General features: G+C 44.8%; 1 protein-coding gene across 1 annotated transcript in view; it reads right to left on the reverse strand.

Annotated features, from left to right (window-relative positions):
• Positions 1–1208: 1208 nt before the first annotated feature.
• LOC120839224 (PC-esterase domain-containing protein 1A-like) overlaps positions 1209–21662 on the reverse strand; it is a 25567-nt gene continuing 5113 nt past the window's right edge. The window contains exon 2 of the mRNA XM_042290314.1: positions 1209–1258. Coding sequence (XP_042146248.1) covers positions 1209–1258 — 50 coding nt within the window. The remainder of the gene's footprint in view (positions 1259–21662) is intronic.

Below are 21662 nucleotides of genomic sequence, written 5' to 3' on the forward strand. Positions count from 1 at the left end.
AGGATCAGGGGCATCAACTCAATGTCGATGGCCACGTCCATTCTGGCAGGTTCCTTGGAAGATCCGTTGTCCCTCCCGGTGTCGTTAGCCGCCCACTCTTCCGCGCCCACCAGGGCCGATGGTACCAAGTTAATCATGCGCTCCATTGACTTGCGCATCATGTTCATCATGTCCAGGACGATCGGTGGTTCTGCGCGCGCAATGTGACAAACACTGTTTTACTTCACGATCAACTGAAGGGATAAACATACTATGCAATTTATAAATGCGTTCGAAAGCTATGGTACAAATTTAGTCGTTCTTTCTGAGGAAGACGTCCGCCTTTACACGGTCAGAAATGTGTTGAGGGCCGATGCATGCTTTACACCAGCTTCACAGTCAAGGTCATCGGTGACCTTACCGTGACACGTGTGCCTTCGGCAGCACACACGTTTTGCACCGTATAATTTTTCTCTCCGCGAGGACAAGTAGGAATGACCAGGAGCAGGATGTGATGACGTCACATTCATGTCATGTATAGCTGCTATAAACAGTGGAAGCGAAATCTACGAAATCTTAAGTGGCGTATGAGGCGACGTTTAGATAAACGACTAAGGTTTTTAGGGCCCTCAAGAAATTAAGTCTGGCAGAACATCGGCTGCCACTCTGAAGCTTCGACTTCTTTCAAGATCTTCCGTCTAGCTTCGACCACCTCCATGTTTTGGAATAAAAGCAATGTTATTTATTCCCAAAAGCCACCTGTGCTGACGCCTTGAAGAAAACTGCTTATATTTCCTATGTCGGTTCCTTGACTGCATGTTTTTATGATGGTAAAAAAAGAGAGGAATATCTAAACGCCCACTTGCTGAAGCGTAGAATAATTTATTTTTTATCCGAGGATGTCGAAGATTTGACTCCTCCGTGGCCTTTTTAAGTTTATTTTTTGTTTGTTTTTACGGTCCAAATTTTTTTTTTTTTTTTGGGGGGCTATTTCTAAGCGTCATAAATAATTGCAACCATTTTGCTACGAAATAGTACTGTACAAGCCGCTTATCATAACTGTATTTCTGGCTCTCTTTTTCGTACTGGCAGTATTGTTTTAGCAGCCGGTTTGATTACTCTTTTCGCGCTTGTTGTATTGCACTTTTCTAACTACACCATACGGCAATACATTTTTGTATTTACTGCATATATTGTAATGAACTCATGTGATGTCCATACAAAAGAGTTCATATTGTTATGAACTCTTTCGCTCGCATTATGTTTTGATACTTCCAAACTAGGTGACAAAAAAAGCAAAATGGAAATATTCACAAAAAATGAAAGATGGCAGAATACCATGGTTGTCGTCTACATTTGGAAATACTCTTTAGGTTTCACCAGCCTTCTTTTCTTTTTTATATATGCTATGGGTTTTTTACATTGTACAAGACAAACTAATTAACAAGAAATGAATATAGTGCGGTGATACACTTTTGCAATTTGACCAGACATAATACCAACACAAGTTCTAGTATTTATCAAACTTCTTGTTAAACTAAAAAAAAAATCTTTTGATTATTCCCATGTTCTCCTTTATATGGTCGGTGTAAAACAACTCACTTGCATTTTTCTTTTTGCTTTACAGGAGCTTCTTGGAACTAATGCGATCCAAGTATACGCGTATGCAATGCCAGTTACTACGAAACTTCTTTGTTGCGGTGTAAATTCAAAAACAAAGGAGACCGTTCTTTTTTTTTTTATCTATTCTTTGCAAACTTTGATGATGGGCTCAGAGGTCGTAATGTTGGCATGTGAGAATATTTAGATAAGGCCCATAATTTGGACTGGAGCGTTGCGTCAGGGCTCGATTTGGGCTCGTGATAATCAACAGCTCGACAAGCATTCAGGCGGTGGCCAACCGCTGCGATGGCGACAGTAGCCAAACCTTAACGATGCCTGGAACTCAGCGCGCGTCCTGTGTTTTGCTGACACTCGTGTGTGGCTGTGATAAACATTGGCGGCGTATAATTGGCTCCAGATTACGCGGCCACTTATTTTGACTGATGGTTGAGGCAGTGAGCGCTGCTCATTTCAGGATAAAACAGCGCAACGGGAAATATTGGAACTAAAGACGGGACAGTACACAGCGCTGTGCAAAGCAATGGACAGGGTTGAAGACGAGACAGTACAGCGGTGTGCACTGCCTCGTCTTTAGTTCGCCCGTGTCCCGTTGCACCGTTTTACCTCGAACTGTTCATCAACCCCCCCCCCCCCCCCCTCCCCCCGCTTACCCCCAAAAAACCTTATAACAACTAGACTATGCTTGATCTTCTCAATTTGTTTTTTGAGACTGCCATTGCCTGGTAAGAAAAAATTCGACCAAAAGCAACAATGTTGTTCTCTAATAAAGTGATTCGGTACTGAATAGTTGACAGAGCCACCATAGGCCTCGTGCCAATTTTCCTGCTCAATTTAGCGGGTAAACTGAATTCGTGTGTATGCCACGTGATATCAAACCATGTGACGTTAATTTTCACGCCAAATTTAGCGGGGAAACAGAATTGTTTTTGAGGTCACGTGACATCCACTCATGTGACGTCATTTTTGCCGCTAAATTTAGAGGGGAAATCGGATTAGTGTTCTTGTCACGTGACGCCAAATTTTCCGCTAAATCTAGTGGGGAAACCAATCTTGTTTATAGCTCAGGTAAGATTAAATCACGTGACGTCATTTTACCCGCTTAATTTAGCGGGGAAAATAGACGACCAAATCCAAAACTCAAAGTGACCTTAATGTCCTAAGAAAGCTAATCGCATTAAGAAGTGATGTGTGACTCATAGGCTATAAACGTCAGGGGTTCAATCTAAGTGGTATCTAAGCAAAGTACAACTTCGGAGCCTCATAGAGAATAAATACGTAAGGTTTTTCACCGTTTTGGAAAAATTGCCTCGTAATAGCCGCGGCATGGATTTTTTTTCCAATTTTTGCTTTTAAGACATTGGCGCGTTATCGAGTAAGTCAACGAAAAAAATGTGGTATTATAAACTCAGTTATCGTTTAAAATAATATAAAAAGAAACAAGAAATGTCTATTAAAAATTGCTAACATATACCTTGTACTTAAACAACCGGCAAGAGTAAGCACAAATTCGGGACGAAAACTGACGCATAAACACAAATTCGTCCCGAATTTGTGTTTATTCTTTCCGGTAGTTTAAGTATACTTACCAGCACCCTCGGTTTTAATTATATACCTTGAGTTTGCGTGATTCTAGGACAGGCTGTTATAGTCACAGGATAGTTATTTAACTAGATAAAGGATGAGTTAATATTACCACGTGCTTCTAATTTTTCTTTTCCAGTATTATAGCTAAGAGGGTCATAATTTTACACGGCCTACTCAGTATTGCAATAAAAGAGTAAACGAAATTTTTTATTAAAGTTCGAGACACGAAACATGAGTGTATCATTAGTTGCGTGCCAGGCTATATTTTTTTTAACTGTCAGCCACGCTTAATATGAAGCACACATGTCTCGGTAACTTAGACGTAAGCCTTCGTCATGACGCTCTCAATGACGCCCTGCTAGGTGCCTTAAGGCCCCTAAGCAGGGTGTCGTTTAAGAGCGTTTGAGTTCGTTTGACTGCGCTGAGGCTGCGAGAAAGCAGGACATCCTTGCTCCTTATGCCGCGTGCCAAGCTATTCATTGCATTTCATTCCACGCTTCATACGAAGCAGAGATATGCCGGTGACTCGCTTTTGTTTCTTGACGCAACGCAGTCAAACACACGCAAACGCTCTCAGACGGAACTGTGGGTAGGGACCTTAATACCCCAGTCAGACGGCGATCTAAAGATTCTTTTCCCTAAGCTCCTTAATAAGGACGGACAATCAGCTCGCGATGATGAGTGCACACGTGCCCTACGGCGCGCGCTGGTTCCCCGATTTTATAAAGGACCGTGTTCTAGAGGCCTTTAAAATGCCCGTCTGACAGGAGTATTAAAGGGGTCATGAAGGCGATTTTTCTACTTCTTCCTCCTTAGCTTTAATCCTCAACTCAAATGTAAACTGTGAAATCACGTCGTCGTGACATTCTTCGGCACCGGTGCGATGAATCCTAGCTTCCACCGTGCTTTTTATGCACACCCTAGAACTTGTCATTCCCCAGTGACGATAAGTTCCGTCAGGGCACTCATTGGCCACGAACCCGAATCTAAATATTCGTCAACGGATTGATTGTTGACGAGCGCATACGTCCGAGTGACGCAGTTCTCGTGTCCAATGCGTGAGCTGGGCTCGGCTGACGTCAGGTTGGCACCGCTGACGCGCTTTGGGAACCGCGGATGTATCATAGTGAAAAGGCGGAGAGCTTTCGAATGAAAGAAGGTACAAAATAGTCCGGTATATTTTCAAATGTTCGTACCAAAAAGCTGGCTTTTGACTTTCTACCCTCTTTCTTTTGGCCAGCTAAACGATATGCAATTAGTAAAGTCCCAATATAAAATCGTTCATCCCAGCCCGAAATTCGTTTCATGGCGCCTTTAAACTGGTTCATACAGCCTCGTTTTTTACCTTACGTCTAGGTCACCGCGACAGCTGTGCTGCATAATAAGAATGGCTACAAGTTTAAGGATATAGCCAGGCACGGGACATTTGAGCAGACTTGTGCCTATCTCAAATACTGTACTAAGATATTGTATTTCAAATACTTTGTGAAGTATCTTGGTACCTTGTAAATACTTTTGATCAAAAGTATTTGATTCTCTATTTTAATTACATTTCTGGGTATCTTGTACTCAATATCTCAAATACATTTTTGACAATCCGCAATTTCTTGAGTTTTCCGGCATGAGATGGCGTGGGCGTGACGCGAGGAAACTTGAGTATTTTTTCGAGCAACCAAATCCTGTTGCTAGCTCCGATAAGCTACGATGACCTAGATTGAGCTCGTGAAACATCGCTTTTGTGGCGATTGGGACTCATATGTCACACCAAAGTTCGTACCAATAAAGGTTTTCCCCCTCGCCTTCCCAAATGCGTCTTTTTTTTTCTCGTAGAGTTTCCCCCCAAAAAATTCTACAAGCAAAAGTGGTGGCTTTACGGAAGTAAAGATTACCCCACTGCGGCACAACGCAGAACGGGAAACGGCCCACGACAACACTGCAGACTTCAAGAAAATAACGAATAGAAGAAATTGAGAAGTGGACACACACGCTACGGCAACACATCGAGATTTCTTTTGTTCCTTTTCTTTTTGTCGTCAGTCCGGCACTTATTGCTCTCGCGAACATTGTCTGAATGAACAGGACAGGAAACTAACTACGAGCAGGATGACCTCTCAAAATGCCAACAAAGCGTCTCCCAACGTTGAGTGTCTTTCTGAACGCAACCTACTTGAAGGAGGTGCGACGAGTGCTGTGACTATAGGGAGTATTTACTGGACGCCATATTTCTGGGTGCTGTTTAGAGCGCACCCTCAGAACGACCTCACATCAATAGGCTGCTAAGACCGGCAGTTTTCATGGGGCAAAATGCACGTTGCAAAAGAGCTGTGGAGCTCGCCGTCAGCACGCGCTGAGCATTCGCGCACACAGCTATGGCCGCCAGTGAATACTCCCTATTATGTGGGCTCCCTTTGTTATACGTTCACTCATTTCCGTATCCCAAGTTAGTTTATTGGGGAGGAGATCAGAAACCGTCGTGCCCCAAGCGGCTAACTTTAGAACTACATGGATGGGGAAAACAAATAAGAATGGCTGAGCGCCCGGCTGAAGTAACCGAACGCCGCGTCAGCGTTCGGCTGGAGTTCGTGCTCTCCGGTCGCACGAGAGTTTAGAGGGGCTCTTTTGTTACCACTCCGGCCTGCAGGAAAAATGCGCAGTGCATATGCCCAGCGCAGCAGAAAAGCGGAAGTAGGTCAAGCTCGCATACTCTGATGACTGCTTTCAGGAGAGACCCGGCACTAACTATAAACGTAACTGTGTTTATCATTGGCATTTTTACGTTAAGATGTGAACATGCCAACAAGGCCTGTGGGCATGTCATCAGGCCTTGTGTTGGGTAAGCACCGAGGTGTGGGGACAACAAACGGGGCAGAGCGCCCCCTATAGTTTGATCTCCTCGACAATAGTGAACTTCCCAAAAATGGGGAATATGGATTGCACAGTAGTTGAACGATGCGTCTAAGGTCCGCCGCAGGACGCGATATTCAGCGATGAAGTATATCCGAAACGTTTAGCGATGGTGGTACCACGGTGTGAGAATCGCGCTTCCTAGCTCCTGGATGATCGACTTCACAAGAGAAGTGCTTGCATACACCTTCCTGACTGAAAAAACAAAACAAAGGGAGGCTGCTCGTATAAAGCAAAACTAGAATTAATTACGCGTCGCAGACCGTGCCTCTTACTGCTGTTCTGCGATGATCATCTAGATGACAGTCATTTTGGTAGGCAGCAGTGCGCCCTTTATAGATCGTTAAGGTTGGGAATAGCTAAAGCGACCTTTTCTTTTTTTGTCCAAGGAATGTTTTGTAACGTATATCAGTGATATTCTGCTCCTGATGGTTGAACTGCATAAGATAGCCCTCCGATGTTTTTATTATGTTTGTTTGTTTTCTCTTGCGTGCTAATAAACCATTCTGGTAGACCAGATTTGCGCAACTGTACAATTGTGTTTTCAGTGACTTTGATACAAATTACGCAATGTGGAAGTATCTTCAAAAGTAATTGAATTACTTTTCTAACTATTTGTACTCTATTCAAAATACTTCACAGTGAAAGAAACTTAAGAAGCATTTTAAATACTTTATGAAGCAGGTATCTAGTAACTTAAATACTTTTATCGAGTATTTTGCCCAACACTGCATTTGAGACACGAATGTTTCGCTGACTTATACGTAATGCAAGAAAACGTAAAGGCCAGTTCACACCGCGCCCTTTTCTAACATTAAGCCCCGTTCATACAGACACGTTTTCTTACGTTACGTTACGAAAAGTCACCGGGAAATGTGTGCTTTGTATTAAGCGTGGCTACCAATTCAAGGAGATAGCCTGGCACACGACATTCGAGACACGAATGTTTCGTTGACGACGAGCTAGGACGGTGACCAAAGACTCAAGGTTCGTTGTAACGTAACGTAGGGAGTTAAGCTCGGTTCAACTTTTCACACAGCACCGTTTTCTTACGTTACGTCTAAGTCACCGAAACATTCGTGTCTCGAATATCGCGTGCCAGGCTATCTCCGTGAATTGGTAGTCACGCTTAATACGACGCACAGATTTCCCTGTGACTTTTCGTAACGTAACGTAATAAAACGAGTCTGTGTGAACGAGCCTTTACGCTACCTTTCGAAAGCCAACGTACAAGTGACCGGGACATTTCTGCTTCATATTAAGTGTAGCTACCAGTTCAAGTAGATTGCCTGGCACGTGACATTTGAGACGCTAATGTTTCGGTGACTTGTACGTAACTTACGAAAACGTAAAAAAAAAAACAAAAAAAAAAACGTGCAGCGTGAACCGGATTTAAGGTGCAACCCTACCCTTGGTTAGTGTGATTCTGAACCAATAGATGGCGGTGGCATCGCCTTCCAGGCCTGTTCATCAATGCGAGAAATCGTGCGTGGTGGCGCTTCGATACAGTGGGGTATATTTCTATGTCCTGAATTTGACATCCCTGGTCCCTGACTTGTTCTTCTCTGCACGAGCTTTCTTTAGAATGCGCACGGCTGCGCCAGTTCTCGTGCAAGGGGGCCAATTACCTACGCTCCGAGCTCACGTCTCCAGCAAATGTGGGCAGAACAGAACGCGAAAATCGTCCTAAGCCAAATGGCGAGACACATGCATAACAAAACCACCGACGCGTTGAAAAATATAAAATTGCCCGTGCGCCGCTATTGGATATTTCAGAGACCAATTACACATAGTTCAATGTGATCAGATTTATATTGTCACGAATGAAGGTGACGAGAGGACGAACAGTGAACTTAAAAATAAAGGTTTTATCGGCGAACTTGTGCCAAACCAAAAAAGTAAAGAAAGAGCGTCGAGGCCTGCAGCAGAAACCAGGCGGCGATTCGGCAGCGTAACAGAGAGCGAGAGCGAGACTGACTCGACAATGTCGTGGGCAGCTGCTTATCTACAGTGCGTCACTACCTCGAAAGTTCGGCAAAGAAAGTTCGAGCGTCACGTGCTCGGGGCGAGGATGAACTGGCACTTTCGAGAACAAGAAAGCAGGGCGAAAGTTAAGTCTGGTGCAAGAATGAACGCGAATCTTCTAGAAGTCCGTGACCGAGCGTTGCTTCCTCGGCTCTGCGGGCGGCAATAAGACGGGCTGGCCCTCTTCTCGTGCATGTGTTTGGCTCTTTGTGGATTTCCAGGAAAACGTGATGACGTGATAGACATGGGTTTCCAAAATTCTAGCTTGAGGAATTAACTACCTAAAATATCAAAACAAATTAACTATTTTTGGGCGGTCAGGTGTCTCATTTAAGTAGCTGGGTGTTTAGTTTGACCGAAACCACGAGGCTGGGAAACACAAAAAATGACACTCAGGTTTAGATGTTGAGTTTGGTAAACCCAAAGCAGGACTGGTGCGGGAGTCATAACAAAAAAATGTCGAGGTTAATATTTCACTCACAGCAATAAATTATAATAATTAATTTTAATACGAATCCAGTGATAAATGCATGACTGGGCAGGCAAAGATTCTGGGTCTGTGGATAGCTTTTGCACATAGTTTAAGCGATGTACAGTCTGTCAAAAAAAAATTACAGGATTTTTTTTTAACCGCAAGACTAAACTTGGCATCGCTAAACGCTCATTCTCCGCCCAAAGGTAGCGCTAGAGGTCACAACCAGATGTAAAAGTTTTAACCCGATCCGATACCTTATTCAAAAGTTATAAGTGATTTTCTGAAAAGTTCAATGGGAAAATAACGGCCGACGTAGTTTTCGAATACATGGGGCTCTATGGCACCAGAAACCGAAAACGGGCAAAAACGGGCTCCATTTTTCCATTGAAATTATCAGAAAATCACTTATAACTTTTGAATAAGGTGCCCGTTCGGGATAAAACTTTGGCATCTGGCTGTGACCTAGTGCTACCTTTGGGCGGAGAATGAGCGTTAGGCGATGCATGGCTAATTTTTGCGGTAAAAAACTGTAATTTGTTTGTGACATCCTGTACCAGTCTCAATTTGGTGATTTATGCGCGCAAGTAGTGGTGTGCATAAATAAAAAAGATGCAAACGGGTAGAGTTTGACGTTGCATAAAATGCAGTGTAAGCACGCACATGGTACGCTGATTAAGACTGAAACAGCGCTACATTTTACACTAGCGTTGAGCGTATCGAAAGTTACGCCTGCATCAAAACCTAAAGTTTGCACGCATATACTGCTCAGGCAGTAATGTTTGAATGTTCATGGTACTTTATTACCCTAAGATTTGGTGTAAGTTGTCTCCTGTTTGCTTACAACAGAAAGAAGGAAACATTCTAACTCTGTGTTGATAGAAAAACTCCACCCGCTGACAGCTACCAATCATCTCGGCGCCGATTATGAGTATTCACTGCATGCTAACGGTCGTGTGCTTAGAACGAGTTTTTCCCACGTGATTTAATACAATCGCAATTGTTTTTGACAAACAACAATGTTTACTCAGGCAGCGGTCACATGTGAAGCTTATAAAATATTTTGTATTGACTGTGGCACCCGTGTCAAGTTGCATAGGTTTTTTTTTACAATCCGCGAAATAGAATGCTCCTAGGTTACCTTGGTATCTAATGCATGTTGCGCACAAAAAAGCACGAAATTAATCGCAGTGGGAAACGAAAGCAATAATAATAAACAAGCGTCCGTGTAATCACGCAAAAACTGAGGGCCTTGCACATATGCAGAAGGTAGCTTTGTTTCACTAAATACTTTACCAGTAGAGTATTTGATTTTATCGTGTGAGCGAAGCGGAACATAAAAGTTCGAGCATACTGCCCTGAACTACACTTCCAGTGAACAAGCGCACCATCCAATGCATCGAGCTTGCTTTTATAGCCTTTTTAGTGCGCTAAACCTTTGAAAACACAATTATAATTAATCCTGTTATTTTAATAATTTTTATTAAGTGCGCCTATGTATATGTTTTTGTTGTTGTTGCTGTTGTTTTTTGTCTTTTGCGTACACGTGCCATTTTCTTAATTATATAATATTTTCCAGAAGTCCCATAACTATAGTCTGTTTCATAAGTTAGAAGCGCATAATTAAAGATGTACAGAAAAAAAAAGAACGCGAACACGCGAACACACATTAAAGTGCATGTAACGGAGCATTAAGAATTAGTCGTTAATTTTTTAGAGAGCAGGAGTTTCGTAGGGCGACATTGTGACCCGTTGAAGATTATAAAAAGTGCTGTACAACTGTTAGCTCGGTGTCTTTAACGTGCATTACGCAGTATATGTGGTACACGATCGCATGACGGTAGGATGCAGATGGGCGACTGAACCCAGGGTCCCTGCTAAAGCCCCTTGGTAAAAGCGTAAAAGTACCGCCAACCATTGTTGTCGAACGCGCAAGAAACGTGCCACGAGTGGGTTCTCCACCGTCATTCTCTTTCAAGGGCCAGACATTTTATTGTTGCGGCGCCATTTGCCTCCAAGGGCCGCTCGAGAGACGGGCCTCGTGCACTGGCACGTTTGAGGTTACATGAAAGACCAGCGCAAACGGCATCGAGGGGATTTAGTCCCTACAGGTTCTGCAGCGTGAGCTCCGTGCCCTGAAAGGAGATCGCGCTCGAGCATTTCTCCACGTCCTCTGGTCTGCGGTGCCACAACACGCTCGGTCAACGATCCCCCACCGCACTTGGTTTAGCTAAAGCCCCTTCATGTTTCAAAAGTATTGGCGACGTGCGCGACCGAAAGCGTCGCTGTGGTCGGCCTTCCACGATTGGCCCAAAAGCTGACTATGACGTCGGAAAGGGTATACCATCGACGGAAATAAGAGGAATGAAATAACTTTAATTTCGACGGTGTTGGCAGTGTTGCTTTGAGAGCGCAATGATTTCAGGCTTCCACCATGCTATTTACAAACACCATCGAACTTGTTGCCCGCAAGGTAATGACGTCACAAAGGGGAACCATAGGAGGGCGCCACCGAAACATCTCGCCGCTAATAGTGCAAGCTTCGTCGATGCACGAGGCACGTGCAACGTGCAGCTCTTGGGAAGATCACGGCGGCACAGCGCAGCACTGAGCTAGATTTCAGAAGCCATGAATTTCCCAGAAGTGGCGCGCGGCACGTGCCTCGAGCATTTCCACAACAATGAATGGCGCCACTTTTCCCAGGATGGAAGGGCATTAGGTTTAGCCTGTGAGGTAAACCAAATGAGCTACGCTTAGAGTATCGGCACTTGTCCTCCCGATATTGTTGTGGGCGCCGCCATCTTGTTGGTTAGTAACAAATCAAATGCAACTGCTGATCGTCATGATTCAAAAGTGCGACTTCCTCAGCATTCGGTGTCAGGTAGCTCACGTAATATCGCTTTGCTTTTTCTCGAACTGTTTAAACATTTGTGGAGGACGAAAAAGCGTTTCCTGTGATTTCAGATAAAGTTTCAGATAACTGACAACCATCATTTTTGAGCACCAAGATGTGTATGAAGCGTTGCTTATTTTGTGGCTCTAGTTTAGCCCGACCGTATTAGCGGCGAGATGTTTTGGTGGCGCCCTCCTATGGTTCCCCCTTGTGACGTCATTACCTTGCGAACAACAAGTTCGATGGTGTTTGTAAATAGTATGGTGGAAGCCTGAAATCATTGCGGTCTCAAAGGAACACTGCCAACACCGTCGAAATTAAAGTTCCTTCATTCTTCTTATTTCCATCGATGGTATACCCTTTCCGACGTCATAGTCAGCTTTTGGGCCAATCGTGAAAGGCCGACCACAGCGACGCTTTCGGTCGCGCACGTCGCCAATAGGGAGTATTCATAGGCGGCCATAGCTGTGTGCGCGAATGCTGAGCGCGTGATGATTTCGAGCTTCCACCGTTCTTTTGCAACGTGCATTCCGCACCATCAAGAGTGCCGGTCTTAGCAGCCTATTGATGTGAGCTCGTTCTGAGCATGCGCTCTAAGCAGCACACACAAATATGGCGTCTAGTGAACACTCCCTATACGCACAGAAAGAGAACGAACAGCTTAACCTCGCGCTCTTGCCAATGCTTCAGTGGCTTCATCAGCCCGTAGCGTTTGCTGCGCTCTGAACTAAGGATCTCACAAGCCAAACCAACAAAAATCACTTAACACGCCCAAATAAAAAAAATAAAAAAATGCGGGTTTATTTTTACTAGCTGGAGATCTTTTGACGTGCAACCGAAATATCAGATTCGCCTCCGTCGGATTGCGGGCACCTCGGCCGATATTTAAATCCGACAAATATAGATTCATGGGACAGCGCGTTAGCTCAGGGACACCGAGACAATTTAATGTTTTGTGTTTTGTTTTAATATCATTGCTACTTAAGAGCCACCGAGGTGGTTTTTGAAAGAAAATATAGTCGAACCATTCCGACAAGCATAGTTTGATTGCGAAAATGATTTTTGCAAGTGATAAAAACATTAAAATGTTTTCGCATACGTGTCGGAATCTGAAATGGCAGAATGCATTTCATGGCGCCCATTTCATTTGGATCGCGACGGGCATGTGAACCGACGCACGGTTGAACGCGCGAAAAGGAGCTGTGGTGCACCCGCATTCTCGCGCTTGTTGTTCTGATATCTCTGGCTCGCTCACTGCGAGCATCCAGGCATCTGACACCCTGACATCTGGCGTTTTTTCTGTCTTTCCCGTGGCGTTCCAAGCGGCACATGACGGAAAATGCACATCAAGCTCCTCTTGAACACGTGTCCCCATCAGTATTTTATAATAAGAAACTACAATTTGCCGTAACTGAATGGGAAAAGTTTCAGGTCTTATAACATTATTAACGTGCAATATATCAATATGGAAGTTCTGGAAATTGTAATATTGAAGGATGCTTCATATTTTAATGTCTCGTTATTTCGATTAGTTGACGTGATTCCGTTTTTACAGCGCCATAAAAAAATACAATTTTAAACTTTATTTTTTATTTTAAAATATACATTATCTTTACAATGTGTTGCTTACTTTTTTACTTTATTACATCCAACCGAACGCTCACGTAAAATATCGTGGACAATGGGACGTTATAACTCGAGAAATAAATTTTCCAATATTAGAGACTATGGTCTATTAAAAGCTAAATAATTAACTAACCACTAAAAATAATCGTAATATCGAGACATTAAAGTAACGTTGAAAAACAGCTCTTTAATTTCACATTAACTTTATAAATGTAAGGTACATAGAAAGAAAGTCATAAGCCGTCAAAAAAGCATTAAAACGTCATGCACGGTGGGGTTGAACCTTAAGAAAACGGTGCTGTGTGACCTAGTCTTAACGTCGAGTTGTGAACCTGGCTATTATCAGTTGCGACGCAAAGTTTAATTGTGTAAGTAAAAGCACGCCAGAAACTAGGCGCCATCAAGTTTTTAAAGGGAACTACGGTGAAAGGTCGAACCTAAATAAATGACTGACTTCGATTCACGGGAACTAAGTACGAGCACTGCCAAAATATTACACTAATGGGAAACTGCGATCCATTGGTCTTAAAAACGCTAGCTACCACCCGTTTCTCAGCGGTCACTCTACAGGATGTTTGTTTGTCGAACAACTTTGTGCCCTGATGTTACCTTCGTTTTCGAGAACTTTTCTTGTTCGTGCTGCCACTTCTTTCGCAGTATTTTTCTGCGGCGTTTTCAGCCGTCCCAGCAGACGATTTCTGCTTGATATGCTATGTTTCAGCGGTCGTATCTTGAACTGAATTGAATTAAACACTTTTTATGACAATATATTTGCTTGCGTTACGCTGCGGCGGTCATTGAAGGGGATGGTGGGGGTGACCTCGTCCTCCAGGTTGTGGCTAGGAGCCGGTTTTCCAGTGGAGGCGCCATTGGGTCTCCGAAGAACATAAGCAGACCCCGGCAAAGCTCTAGGACGTGCTCGGTTGGTTGACAAGGCAGGCCAAGGTGTGCAGGGATGAGGGTACTGGGCGCGTTCGATAAATACCAATGCCCTTTGTCAGGGTGCAGCATACTACGGACAGAACCACACACATGAGATGAAACAGGTCTGTCCTGGAGCGGCAGCTTAGTCAGGTACCAGGTCCAGATAATACTCTCCCCCTGTCTTTCCCATGGAACCGTTGCAGAAGATGCGGAGTCAGAAGGGTCCCCGTCTGGATTTGGCGAGCCAGAACGGCTTCCCTACGAGAGAAGTGGCGGAAGGGTATGGTGCGGATAGATAGTGGGGTAGCAGCCATGGAGAGGTAGGTGGCGCGTCTGACTTTTGTAGAGTGAAGGTCCTGCCAGGGGCCGGCAATGATACGAGAGGGTATGACTAGAGACCAAAAGAAGGGCTCTCCTTGGCTAGCGCGGAGAGGAAATGTTCACACGCTATCCTGTGGGCTGTCTCGTTGCCGGCTATGCCAGTATCGGCAGGGACCCAGTGTATGGTGACTTACTGGCAGGATGATCTCAGGGATGCAGAGGCCAGCTTGAGGGCTTGCAATGCAATACCGCTGTGCCTGGTGTCATAGCATATGCGGCGCGCCCCTTTCGAGTCGGTATGGATAAGGTGCGCGAGTGGAGCGTTTTTTGTGTAGTGAGAAAAGCGTCTCGCGCATAGCCTGTAATGGCTTGAAGCCCCGGTTGAGTGCTGATTGGGAGGGTAGGCGCCTTGTGCAGTTCTCGTACGTGGGACGGCATGGTGTAATTGTAACATGACGTAGCGTACCTGGCATCTCTTAACTGTTTCTCTAGAAGGGCTGAATCGATGTAGATCACTCGAGTGCTGTCGCCGAGTGAGCGTATATACCTGGAGCGCCTTTTGCTGATAGAGGGTAGCCAGCCAGTACTCTGTAGGTGCGTGGGTAGAAGGTTCCCGTCAGTGAAAACATGTTTCCACAGAGGGGTTCGTGGTGGTAGTTTGGGCAGGTAGTTCACTGCGTAGCCGAGTTTTACAAGGATATGCCAGCCGGAATGCGTAGTACGTAGCGAAGCATTTTGAACGTTGTTGTGCGTGGCCACGAGTTCGCTGAGGCCGTTGATGCCCGCAAAGCTCTTGAGCGCGTCTAGTCGGGTGTATCAGGGAAAGACCCATAATGAGTCGTCGGGTTCCGTTGATGAGCCTGTATAGGGCCAGCGTCTGAGTCCGGTTGACTGGATGATATAGGGACCCGTAGAAAATTTGTGACATGAAAAACGCCTGCGCGAAATATCTCACCTCGCATTCGCGGACGACACGTGCGAGCGTTGAGATTCATCACAGGATATATAGGTTCTCCATCACTGGCCCTGTGGTTGGAATCATAAGGTGGTTGTTTAGCTTTGATCTAGGTACAGCTGCAACGGAAAAAGATTAGCACAAGTGACCGATGACCGAATCGGCAAAATCGCGACACGCGGCGCTATTGCTACTGAGCTCGACGATAGCAATAGGGCCAGTCTCGTTCCATGTCTTAATGCGGGGGTGGCGGTGGCCGGAAAAGAATTGAGGGATAAGATAGCTTTTGAAATGGGGCGGGCTTTAGGATGAGCTGCTTTCTACCGGCCACCCCCGCGTTAAGAAATGGAACGTGATTGGCACTCCCACTATCGGCGCGCTCGGGAACAGTAGCGCCGCGTGTCGCGATTTTACCCCTCCGGTCGTTGGTCACTTGCGCTAATATTTTTCCGTTACAGCTGCACATGCCGAGAATCCTGGTGTTAGGTTATCTCGGGATGGGTTGGGCTCCAATAGAAAAGCTGTACGTGCCCTTCTGGGCTTGCTTGGAAGGGGTGTTACGGCCGCAATGTGATCACCAAGTGTTCAGTCTTCTCCGAAAAGGTGCAGAGGCCACGTTCGGTCGCAAAACTGTGAATAATGTTTAGGGCAGTTTTTAGTTTGTCTTCCTGCTGGCCGACGGATCAACCTGTTGCCCAGAGCGTAATGTCGTTGGCATATATACTATGACCTATGTCAAGGCGATGTCTCAAGATTTTGTGAGAGGGTATGCCTCGCTAAGTTAAGAAGGTTCGGTGCAATGACCGAACCTTCGGCAACTCCCCCCCCCCCCCCCCCCCCCCTTTCTTTTTGTGTTGGGATACGAAGGGCTGGTCGCGCGGTCCTTTTGCAATTGAAAGCAGCGGCGTTCCAGAACGGCGCCATTGAAGTTATGGAAGCGTCCTTGAGACCGGTGAATTTTGCTTGGGTCACGGTGTTCTGGTGAGGGACCCTATCAAAGGCTTTCTTGCTATCAACCCCAGTAACACCTCTCGGCTGTGTTGGTTGCGGGTCGAGCACAGCTTTCTTTAATTTAAGGAGCGCGCCCTCTGTTGACAGTCCCGCTCTGAACCCGATCTGCCTTTGGAGCGAAGATGTGATTCACCTCCAAGTATCATGTAAGGTGCGTATTGGCCATCCTTTCCGTAGTCTTGCGTAGGCACGGTGTGTGGGACATAGGTCTGAGATGGCCAGGTCTCGTGGTGGTTTCCCCGATTTAGGAACTGGTTTCATCGAAGAGAAACGCTATGTAGGGGGAAGCTTGCCTTCTTCCCATATCTTGTTGATTTCTTCGATTAGTACCTGCTTTTAGGGCTCTGGAAGGCTTCTGAGTTGAGTCATGGTGATTTGATCTGCTCTTGAAACATTGCGGGTGTTAGCAGTGTTAAGTGCATAATTCAACTCAAAGAGGGTTAATGGTTTTGTTGTAGGATTCGAGGTCCGTCGTGGGGTCGTCCTTCTAAGAGGTGGTTGTGACGAGTTGAGATGTTTGAGGAAAGAATTCAGCAGCAGCTCTTTTTTTATCATTCCTGCAGAGTGACTTCTTTCCTAACGGCCACCCTGCTTGCTCCACTGGATGTTTTAGTTTGCCGAAGAAGAGAGCGTACTATGCCCCGAACTAAGGTCGTAGAGGTATTCCCGTTAATACCTTCACGGACGGCCATTCATTTTTCGGAGGCAAGGGTGGTGGCGTGGTATTCTAGTTGCCGTTGGAGGATCCTCAACTTGTGTTTGAGGGGACGTCTGGGGCCAGAGTTACGGTACCTGGCCAACAGGCGCAGCCTACGCTTCCAGAGCGTTGTAAAATGTTTGCCCGGGAGGCAAGTGTTTTGTCAGTTAGGTGTGCAATATCACCACTGGGAAATGCCTCCTCCAGTAATTCGTGATATTTGCCCCAGTGTGTCAGAAACGCCGTTCTTGAGGATGTGGGATTAACTGCTGCTGGCCCACGTTTTCTTCGAATTTTGATCATGATGGCTATTGAAAAGTGATTATGTCTTCGTGAAGTTCCCACGTGACACTACGTGGGTGTTTCGGTGAGGCCCAAGTCCGGTCAGGGTGATGTCCGCTTGGCGGCAAGATTTCCCAAGCCATGTGCGATTCTCGGGGGTGTTGAGTAAACTGAGATGATATTTGTGCCGCAGGCATTACATTTTTTTGGTGCCAGTCTCGCGGGAAAACCAACACAACCTAGAATTATCAAATCTTCTGCACAATACGTATTACGTCATCGCAGTGAGATCAAGCGAAGGCACCGATTGGACACGTGTGGTGCGTCAGTGTATGTAATATGTTGTAAAACACAGCTATCAGGCCTCTCGTGAAAGTTAGTACCGTCAGGTCGACGCCAGTGCGCTGCACGTCGAACTGAAGTTTTGGGGTGTCTTATATGGGACGAAGGGTGAAAGAATACACCTTTCTTTTTAAAGTGCACCCATTTCCACTTTAGCAGAGCAAATGCTGGAGAGGATGCGACCTCATCTCTGGCGTTCGAAATGCTGAAGTAGAAAGAGGTGGAAGGAGCTTCCCCCGAACTCTTAAGCCGTCACTAGGTTAATTGCTCTGAATACTCTGATTGCAATATTGGCGACGTGAGCGATCGAAAGCGTCCGCCCACCACAATTGGCCGAGTGCTAACTACGACGTCAGCAAAGGGTATCTCATCGACGGAAATAAGAGGAATGATAGAACTTCAATTTTGACGGTGTTGGCAATGTTGCTTTGAGAGCGCTGTGATTTCAGGCTTCCACTATGCCCATTACAAACACCATCGAACTTGTTGTTCACAAGGTAATGACGTCACGACAGGTAACCGAACGATGGCGACACCGAAACATCTTGCCGATAATAGTGGAACAAGCAACGCACGCTAATGCGCAGTATTTTCAGATCCGCCAGACGACGGCGTACGTTGGAAAAGGGTCTGTATGAAGTATTCATTGGTGGCCATAGCCGAGCCCGCGGCTGCTGAGCGTCTGCTGACGGCGAGCTTCCGCGGTTCTCTTGCAACATGCATCCAACACCATCAGGAATTCCGGTCTGAGAAGCCCATAAGTGTGAGATCAGTCTGAGCTTGCGCTGTAAACAGCACATTCAAATATGGCGTCCAGGGAATAACCCCTCGTCGAATATCTTTAAAGAAACGAACTATGTGTGCACATACACTGATCGTGTGCAAGCTACACATGAAATAAACCATTTCGTCGTTTACCCTGAGTCTGGTTTTTTTTTTTTTTTTTGAAGAGCTGAAGTAACAGAAAAAACAGACAGGTTTCAAACTCAGCTACAAGTTTATTTCAACAACTTCCTCTTATATAGTTCGTTCTCGTCGTCATCAATCAATCACATACGACTTGTCCTCTGCACCGTGACTTTACAGGTTCCACTCTATCACAAAAGAAGCGGACACTCCCAACGTTTCCAAGTGAAAAGGTTCTAGCAGAAGATATGCCTCACAAAGACTTCAAGCAACTCTTTTGTGTCCTCACAATAAACAGGACAACAGCCCACAACAACATCCCACTCAAAACTGGTCACCTCCAAAATTATAGAAAACAGACAATACACACCAATACACACCACAGACAATACACACCAAAAAAGCCCTTCAGGATGACTAAAAAAAAAAACACTTAAAACTGTAAAAATTGCTTGCAGCGGTTTCCTATTTGCATGGAAGGTTGACTAATGCAATTTCCCAACGATCTAATCCTAATTGTTTCTCTTACCACCCTTTTAACATCGTTGCTTTCCTTAACAACTACATCCGTTCCAGACCAATCCGTTGTGCAGTTTTTACACTCCTCCAGATGCTTAGCCAACTCCGAATTTGCTGCATTATTTTAAAAATAATGCTGCGAATTCGGAGTTGGCTAAGCATCTGGAGGAGTGTAAAAACTGCAATGCGGCAAATTCGGAGTTGGCTAAGCATCTGGAGGAGTGTAAAAACTGCACAACGGATTGGTCTGGAACGGATGTAGTTGTTAAGGAAAGCAGTGTTGTATGGAACGGCGTTCCAAGGAACGGCGTTCCTGGAACGCGTTCCTTTTAGGAGGAACGAAGGAACGCCGCCGTTCCATTTTGCATCGCTGGAACTGGAACGGGAACGCGTTACATTTTTACTGGAACGGAAAGAGTAACGGCGTTCCTTTTTAGTCCAGTGGGGTCATTTTTATTTTGTTTTTAACAGGGAAAGTATGAAAGTTCAAAAACAATATCATTACGAAGTGCAGGATCTATTTAACTTTTTGGCTACTAATCTTATGGATTATTTTGTGTGGTCCTCGCTTGCTAACAGTTTCGGGTGCAGGAGAGCTGGTGGGCATTGATATTTTTTTGAGTGCCAGAAACTGCGGTACAAAAAGCAAAACTTTTAGTCGTAGGAAAAGACAAAAAAAAAAAAAAAAAGGTTGTTTCAAACTCAGCTAATTTCTTTGGTTCCACGAATCCTCATACACCCAGAGATCTTATTCCGACTACAGCCATTTTTAATCTTCAATAACGAGACCTACAATTACAACAAGGTCACAGATTGCCAGATATCGGACTCGCGCTTGTATCCCGAACATTATTCACTTAAAAGATACACAAAAAATAATCCTTATTCCTTCTCTTGTCCCCCACCTTCAGACTGAACAACAAATCCAAGCTTCACATTGAAGTATTTGTAGCTTTCAAGACTGACTTTCCAAAAGCCCTACCCTCTCCTTTACTTGCTCGTCTAGCGGACAGCAACATCGAGAAGCAACTGTTGTTAAGTTCTAACATGGGACTCTGTTAAATTGAAGCGTGTGAGGTTGTTGTAAAACGCTCGTGCAATCTTGGGTAAAAGTACATTTGGCTCGTCTGAATTGTCCACTACAAACATGGACATGGTTAATAGCTGAGATTTTTAACATGAATATATCAACAAATGAAACTTTACTTCCGCGTGTTTTCTACTCCTGGTGCCATTCCATCACGACATACAAACTCGTATGTTGACTACTAATGGGATAGATAAAAAAAAAAAAAAACTCTGCTTGATATAACTAAATATGGTAATTAACAAAAAATACAAATGTAACGTATATGTAACGATGCGTTCCATTTTTTTAACTGTAACGGGAACGAGTTCCTTTTTTACATATAGAACTTGTAACGGGAACGCGTTCCAAAAATCAGAAGAAACGAGGAACGAGCTTTCGTTTATTTTTTTGAGCAACGTGTACAACACTGAAGGAAAGCAACGATGTTAAAAGGGTGGTAAGAGAAACAATTAGGATTAGATCGTTGGGAAATTGCATTAGTCAACCTTCCATGCAAATAGGGAACCGCTGCAAGCAATTTTTACAGTTTTAAATGTTTTTTTTTTTTTTAGTCATCCTGAAAGGCTTTTTTGGTGTGTATTGTCTGTGGTGTGTATTGGTGTGTCTTGTCTGTTTTCTATAATTTTGGAGGTGACCAGTTTTGAGTGGGATGTTGTTGTGGGCTGTTGTCCTGTTTATTGTGAGGACACAAAAGAGTTGCTTGAAGTCTTTGTGAGGCATATCTTCTGCTAGAACCTTTTCACTTGGAAACGTTGGGAGTGTCCGCTTCTTTTGTGATAGAGTGGAACCTGTAAAGTCACGGTGCAGAGGACAAGTCGTATGTGATTGATTGATGACGACGAGAACGAACTATATAAGAGGAAGTTGTTGAAATAAACTTGTAGCTGAGTTTGAGACCTGTCTGTTTTTTCTGTTACTTCTGCTCTTCAAAAAAAAAAAAAACCAGTCTCAGGGTAAACGACGAAATGGTTGACTTCCACCAGCTAGCCTGTACTTTGACTCTTTTCTCGTACATGAAATAAATTGTCTATATAACTGGTGAATGTAAGCATGTGTCATACGTGACTGTTCCAAGTTATTTGTTGTTGTGGCTGTTGCATTTTGGTCTGTTAAACACACAAAACAAATATGCGGGGCTTTGCAGTGAAATAATGGACAGAGGGAATATTACTTGTACTCACGCACAAAGGGCGGCGGAACACCGGCCAGTTCGATCTGTCGGCAATGCCCGAAGCCCAGAATGACCAAAAACGCCCAAAGGGCGACAGGCTTCGTCCCCATCATGGCATGCCGCATGACGACTAGCCCGAACGGAAACGCGAGATATCAGCTCGGGTGTCGCACATTTCTTCTTCTTTATTTCTGCCCTTGCCTCGTACAATGCTGTTAAAGATACTGGTGGGAGCGCGTGGCTTCACCTATTTCTTTGTGGCGATAGCCACTGGGAAAAGAAAAAAGAAGATCGCGTGGAGTAAAAGAGCCGGATCAGTTCGATCTTGGATTTCGTTT

The sequence above is a fragment of the Ixodes scapularis genome, unplaced genomic scaffold (assembly GCF_016920785.2).
Source record: "Ixodes scapularis isolate PalLabHiFi unplaced genomic scaffold, ASM1692078v2 PGA_scaffold1__304_contigs__length_218370807, whole genome shotgun sequence".
In the NCBI taxonomy this organism is placed as follows: domain Eukaryota; kingdom Metazoa; phylum Arthropoda; class Arachnida; order Ixodida; family Ixodidae; genus Ixodes; species Ixodes scapularis.